Genomic DNA, 7,500 nt, shown 5'->3' with positions numbered 1-7,500 from the left:
CCCTCGCCTCTCGTCTTCTCTCCTCTCGTCTCCTCCTCTCCATCCCTAATTTTCCATTCAGCAGAGGCAGTATGTCTGGATGGCTACAATCGCTCTATTCATCTTCTCAAGTAGCACTTTCAGGTTCCCCAGTAGGCTCACCGGCATCAATATTTTGAGACACCTCTAAACACACAATAAATCATGTTTTTGCAACAGAGGTAATACGTTCTACTTATCTTGCTTTGCCAGCTGCCTTCAAAGGCGAGATGCCACGGCAACTGTTGTCTTTCCAAAGGGTGCTCGGGAACCAATTAGAATAGAAACCAATCCTTCTTTAGGGATTAGAGAGGCCAGCATACAAAATGAACAGGGAGACTTTCGTCATTTAATTGGCTATTGTTTTAACAATGGATGGTTTTTGGAACGGTGTTGTTGGTGTGAGTTGCGGGCCTTTTTTAAACTGGCAGGTTTTTCTTGGCTGGATTCATGTGACATGTTGGGGGTGATGTCAGATTTATCTTAGGTGTCTTTTGTGAGGGATTGTTAACCCTAGCACGTCCCATCTGTCACCCATAGGAAGCCACCAAGGTAGAGCGTCCAGCTGTAGTGACTGTAGTGTCCTCTCCTCTCAGAAATAGGCTGAAGCTAAACTGATTTGGCAGAGTTGTGTGTGTGTGTTTAGTCGTGGTGATGTGGTTTCCAGTCCCAGGTTTGGACCCAGTCCCTCTCCTGCCTGTCTCTCTGTCTGTGTTTCTGTATAACATCTGGAAGGTTAGAGCTCGATCCTCTACAGACATTCTGCAGACACCTGTTCATATGACAGTAGATCCTACCCTAGATAGCACAGGACTAACCATTTTAAACCCACCATAATCCACTTGTACGGAGACCCATCTATCTCGGCAAGCCTGAGATTGTGTCTGAATTGATTAACTGTAGTCATCCTTTGTAGAAAGCTGAGGCGGCCTTGCGGCCAAACAGGGTCAGGGATGATTTGATCACAAAGACCTCCGCCAGCAGCGGATCGTATCACCAATGTAATAAAAAGCTTCTCACTGTGACCACAGAACTACATTTCAATAACAATGACGAAAACAAATCCATCATCTTCTATTGAGAAATATCTTCTCAAAAATACATATGTAGGTTTTTTTTTTTTATCTTGTTGGGTGTTGATTGCTTTTCTATTATGTATATTTCATAAAGTTAAGAAGGTAAATACATTCCTGATACAATTCTGGATTCCAAATGAATCATTCCAATCTATTCCACTAAACCCTTTCTCAGGCATAAACAACCAGTACCCACGGTGACAGTTGGAACAGTATTCTGATGCAAAGTCCATTTAGCGCCAAACGGTCTAACTCGTGGACCTTCTCGGAGATGTCGCTTTTGATTAGTGCGAACGTGCAGTGGCACACGCACATTCCAAACACGACTGTCAAAGCAGAGCAAACTCCACCAGGGAGATTGAGATTGGAAATACTTCCCTCCGTTTTAGGGAAGGGAATCCAATCAACCGTCCTGCTGGTTTAATCAGGACAAAGTTCAAACAGTTTTTTTTGCGTTTCCCTACATGTAACGCACATTCTGCAAAACAACTGTTGGTGGTAAGCCTAACTAGAACCATTTTAGATTTTTTTTGAAAAATATTTCGAGGGAACCTTCCAATTCCAGGTATACAAACAATTTCAGTAAAAAAAAAAATCTTATTTGAGAACCTTTTCTGGAGTTAATTTTTATTAGTATTACGATTGGTAGAATGGTCGTATTATAACCAGGGTGCGCTCCCTGAGTACATCTCCGGTGGAAGCGCAGAGCTCAACCACAGATGGGTTCCAGAGAAACACACACCAACAGAGATTACGGGTTTTATTCTCCAGGAAACAGATGGAAAAATCCAAGTGAATTATCTCTGGAAAACATCTCTGTGTACTTTTATAGCTTTGGTGTCCAACAGTGATTTGGTTTAGAATCATCATTATGAATTTGAATTACGAGTTGTATCAATCCCCCATTGTTCGCCTCTGCCCATCAATCAAGCACCCACTTCACAGAAGAAACCTCTACCATCATGATGTGTTTATGTTTCAATCAATTTGCACCCTCTATCATAATTTGCACCATTTATCTTTGACAATGGGCGTTACCTCAGTGGTAGAGTTGATTGCGGATCAAGGTTCAATGCCCCCCAGGTTCAATGCCCCCCAGGTTCAATGCCCCCCTTGTACGGTGCTTTGAAAGAAAGTGTCCGTTAAGTGAAGGCGTTACGACAGCGGTAAGCGTTTTGCAGTTGCTGATCACGTGAGGACAAACAAGCACAAGTTGGCGTCAATGTCATGCGTGGTCATTGTTCCAATGTACCGCCTCCAACACTACGCATCGAGATTTCTGATGTGACCTGACATTGTTGTTTTTCTTGTTTCGATCTCATCTTCTGTGTGCATCATAAAAAACATTTGAACATTAGCACAGCTCCATATATACCTCTGGAGCATTAGGACAGCTTGATTGCCCCAAACATAAAAACCCCTTCTTCTACTGACAAGGCTCTTAGTCTGAGTGCTGAGTGAATTCGAACCCAGAATCCTCCCTGTATAGTGTGAAGTATAGTGTCGTCACGAGAGGGACACAGTTACATTTACATTGTCATTTAGCAGACGCTCTTATCCAGAGCGACTTGCAGTAAGTACAGGGACATTCCCCCGAGGCAAGCAGGGTGAAGTGCCTGCCCAAGGACACAACATCATTTGACACGGCCGGGAATCGAACTGGCAACCTTCAGATTACTAGCCCGATTCCCTAACCGCTCAGCCATCTGACTCCCACTTACCGTTTCTAGTATGACACAGCACAATTACACCTCCATCCACCTCTATCTTTCTATCTCCCAGGAGCACAGCTGGGCAAAGTCTGTCAGACTACCTGTCAGAGATATGACTATTAGGAGCTATTAGACAAGAAGGCATGTTGGAGATCGGAAGTATGCTTGGCATTCGCTTAAACGATTCCAATTTCCCTCCATTTTCCGTGTCAGTCATGCGTGTGTATGTAGAGGTTGGCCGGTCGAGCCTAGCCGGCCATTAAAGAGGAGAGAGAGGGGTGTACAATGAGCTCAAGCTATATCCTTTAGCAGGATCTGGATGCGCTCTGCAGTTTGCTCACTTTCTGTGTCACACGTCTATAGATCTGTAGATCATGCGCACGCACACTCCTACACACTCACCCCCAAAGCGCACACACACACACATATGCATACACCACGTACGCTCACGCAGACACACACACCATGCACACACACACACGTACATACACCATGAGCACACACACACTACGTTAGCACACGTCAGCACACACACACACACACAAGGGAGCAGCAGGAAATCACGGGTGTGACAGTAGCATGGTTGATGGTAGTGAGGCTTTAGCAGGGTGACTTAGAGCTGAGAGCAGATATCTATCAGGCTCAATGCTGTAATGATTACCTTCATTTTACTAACACTCAAAACAGTCCAGAACCAGGTACTAGAGTAGAATAGAATAGTTATACTTGTTCCATCTGTTTCTCCCCCCTGGGTAGGAAGCTCAGGAAGGAGGAGGACTAACCCACAGCACTTTGTATTACAGTCCTCACACACACACACACACACGCACACACACATACTAAGGCTGCACTTGGCATGTTTTATAACCCATGTAGGCTATCAATAAGACCCCGATCAATAAACCTTCGCTAGTAAACCAGCCCAGCTGACAGATTTCAACAGGGTCTCTCTCTCTTTCTTGCTCTCTCTCTCTCTCTCTCTCTCTCTCTCTCTCTCTCTCTCTCTCTCTCTCTCTCTCTCGCTCTCTCTCTCTCGCTCTCTCGCTCGCTTTCTCTCTCTCCACTCTGTAATTTTTCTGTCTCTCTCTCTCTCTCTGTTTTGGTTTCCTGTTCCGTCATCCCCCTCTCTCTCATTCCCCATCTTACCCCTTAATCTTTCATGGCTCCAGAACGGGTCAAGACTCTCAGAAACGGCAGATCCTTTGGAATCCCTCCTCACCAGGACCCACGTCCGTCTCACTTGTATGGGCAGGCTGAACAATACCGCTCAGCCTATTTCATACCCAGCTCTGGTCTAGCCTTCTCCAACTACACCGTTGTGGTTAAAATATCCTCTTGAACTGCAGAAATAATCGACCTACTCAATAGAATTCCAATATCTCCGGAGCCGGTGTCCCCTCTCTCTGCTTGAGGCTGACGTCACAACACTGTAACAGATAACAGGAGGAGAACCCACTTTCTATTCTATTTTATTCTTATAAGCCACCAAACAGGGAGTGCTGGGGAGCAGAGAGTGGAGGAGGAGGCAAGGAAAGTAGGAGAGGAGGGAGGAAGAGAGGGAGGTCATCAAAGAGGGGAGGAGAGAGGAGGATGGAGAGAGGCAGGGAGGAGAGAGGGAGGATGGAGAGAGGCAGGGAGGAGAGAGGGAGGATGGAGAGAGGCAGGGAGGAGAGAGGGAGGATGAGAGAGGCAGGGAGGAGAGAGGGAGGATGGAGTGAGGTAGGGAGGAGAGAGGGAGGATGGAGAGAGGAAGGGTGGAGAGAGGGAGGATGGAGAGAGACAGGGAGGAGAGGGAGGATGGAGAGAGGCAGGGAGGAGAGAGGGAGGGAGAGAAAGGCAGGGAGGAGAGAGGCAGGAGGAGAGAGGGAGGATGGAGAGAGGCAAGGAGGAGAGAGGGAGGATGGAGAGAGGCAGGGAGGAGAGAGGGAGGATGGAGAGAGGCAGGGAGGAGAAAGGGAGGATGGAGAGAGGCAGGGAGGATGGAGAGAGGCAGGGAGGATGGAAAGAGGCAGGGAGGATGGAGAGAGGCAGGGAGAAGAGAGGCAGGGAGGATGGAGAGAGGCCAGGGAGGATGGAGAGAGGCAGGGAGGATGGAGAGAGGCAGGGAGGATGGAGAGAGGGCAGGAGGAGAGAGGCAGGGAGGATGGAGAGAGGCAGGGAGGAGAGAGGCAGGGAGGAGAGAGGCAGGGAGGATGGAGAGAGGCAGGGAGGAGAGAGGGGAGGATGGAGAGAGGCAGGGAGAGAGAGGCAGGGAGGAGAGAGGCAGGGAGGAGAGAGGCAGGGAGGATGGAGAGAGCTCCACCAGGCAGTCTGTCGCTGGCAGGCTCTGGGATGCCACTCCATGGTCTGACCAGGGTGCTTCACTCATACATAATCGTGATGCTACTTCATTCGTTCTGTTCCCAAATAACCTCTCTCCGCATCTTCACCATCCCTGGCTCTTTCTCTCATTCTCTCCGTCTTGCTCTCCGACAGATTGCTCGTTTTTTCAAAGTGTGACGCATGTCTTTCAGCTCCACGGCGTCAAATAGAAAGATCTCTTCTCCGGAATTGGATGAGAGAATGTGCACACAATACACACGGTTTCCCTGTCACAGGCATCTCGTGATTGGATCGGCCTCTTATTACATTACTGAGTGTGTCTTTGTGAAGCTCGGCCTCGTTTGCATAATTTCATAAATAAAGTCTCAGAGGACCCCCATTTGAAAACCTCCCATGAGCAATTTCCGAGATCCCAAAACACAGTGTGTGTGTGTGTGGTGTGTGTGCGTGTGTACTGCAGGGAGTAGATGCTAGCTAGCGACAGGAGGGTGGATAGCCCACAGGTGCTCTTCCCTGGCTCCTCTCCAGGCTCCTGGCAGCCGCAGGGTCATTTAAGCACAAATATATAAACAATGATCTCGCCTCTCTCCTTATCATAGCAGACAAAGAAATTAAATATTGATCCTCGAGCACAAGCTGAGAAGGCAGCGCTGGGGCAGAATTACCTTCTCTCTCTCTCTCTCTCTCTCTCTCTCTCTCTCGTTTACTCCATCTTTCTGTCGCCGCCCACATCTTTCTCCCTCTCTCTTCTCTTTTCTGTGTCTTTCTCCTTATCTCTCTCTCGCTCTCTCTCCCTTCCTCTGTCTCTCGCTCGTGTTCCATCTCTCCATCTATCTCCCTTCTCTCTCCTAAGATGTGAGCTTGATCGTTATCTGAGATCTAATGGCCGCTGGGAGACAAGACGAGCTCTGTCTGCAGGACCCTCCCCCACCCCCCGCCCACGGCTTGTCGCGCGTCCCAAAGCCGCGTGACGGTCGACGGCTTAAGATAACCAAGCTTTATCTATCAGACGGCGGTGCCGAGACCGGTAGCCATTTTGAGTTCACGCCTAGACAAGAGGGAAAGACACTTGGCTCCGTCTCGGACTCGACGCCTGTTCTTGTTTGGTTTTTCTACTGCTTGCATCATTTTTTTGTATTATTCATGGTGACCCTCTCCTCTCCTCCCTCCACCACACTCTACCTACTTTCGAAAAACTTTACTGTCAACCAGACTAGAACTTCATTTTACATATTGAGGTGCTGGTGGGATGAAACCCTTGTAGTCATTAGAAAAGATAAGTATCTAACCTAAAGTCTCAATGGCATGATTAGACGCTCCTGGCTTATCGCTCGCTTCAATTAATTTCCCCGTTTCGGGAGCAGTTTGTTTCCAACGTGCTTCCACAGGAAGTCTGCAGGGACCCCGGGAGAGCCTGCCACAGTAAACCAAAATATGTTTATAAATAACAACCCAGAAAAAACCTTTAATCTTTAAACCACATCTTCGCTTTTCCCCCCTCCCTGTTCTGAAACATTTATTAGAAGCCACCCTCCTACCCCCATCCCGGTAAAGTGCTGTATTTCAAATCCTCTGGAGCCCTCTCTTAGAAAAACCGGCTGAGACTTGTCAGGGTCCTGCTGGGGGATCTGTCTGTCTGCCTGGCTGTCTATCTGTCTTATCTACTAGTCTGTCTGTCCATTCACCTGTCTGTCAGAAATTGTCCAGACGTTTTCAAAGGACATTTTTCTTCACCGTATTAAACACCTTTGTCCCTCTCTCTCCCTTCCTACCTCACACATCCCTTGTTCTCTCCTCCCCTCCATCCATCTCTCCCCCCCCCCCCCCCTCTTCTCCCTGCCTCCCTCCCTGACAGAGGCAGCTGCTGAGTTGTATTCGAGGGGGGAACTGCCCGGGACCAAACGTCCGCTCTCTCCAGGGCCCCGGGGACGTCAGCTTCTTCGCCAACCACCTGGCCGTCCCCACCACCGAGTTTGCCTTCCTCCAGACCACAGCTGAGGAGGTATAGACGCCGCCGTATGCCCTCTCCTCCTCTCCTCTCTCCTCCTTCTTCCTCTCCTCTCCTCTCTCCTCTCCTCCCCTGTCCCTCCTCCCCTCATCCCTGCTCCCTTACTCCCCTGCTACTCTCCTCCTCTCCCTGGAACCTCTCTGTAGCACACAATGGTTCCTCCTGAACAGTTATCAATCAATTGGAGCACAAAATCCACTTTTGTGCAACATCTGCAGGCTGTAGGAAACTATGAGTATTCTTCAGTATTTTGTGATTGTTTTACCAAATGGTCTGGAAACATGCAAGGTTGTGGGTTTACAGTTCTGTGCGACCAAAAAGGAACAACAGAGCCTTTTAAAACGGAATCGTTAATCCTCCCATT

The 7,500-nt window shown here is 48.4% G+C and overlaps 1 protein-coding gene across 1 annotated transcript in view; it reads left to right on the top strand.

Annotated features, from left to right (window-relative positions):
- LOC136935787 (inactive N-acetylated-alpha-linked acidic dipeptidase-like protein 2) overlaps positions 1 to 7,136 on the top strand; it is a 57,228-nt gene extending 50,092 nt beyond the window's left edge. The window contains exon 11 of the mRNA XM_067229450.1: positions 6,984 to 7,136. Within this exon, the coding sequence (XP_067085551.1) occupies positions 6,984 to 7,136 (153 nt within the window). The remainder of the gene's footprint in view (positions 1 to 6,983) is intronic.
- The last annotated feature ends 364 nt before the right edge of the window (positions 7,137 to 7,500 follow it).

This window comes from Osmerus mordax, chromosome 26 (assembly GCF_038355195.1).
Source record: "Osmerus mordax isolate fOsmMor3 chromosome 26, fOsmMor3.pri, whole genome shotgun sequence".
In the NCBI taxonomy this organism is placed as follows: Eukaryota; Metazoa; Chordata; class Actinopteri; order Osmeriformes; family Osmeridae; genus Osmerus; species Osmerus mordax.
Note: the sequence above shows the minus strand (reverse complement) of the source record. Positions and strands in the feature narration are given on the sequence as shown.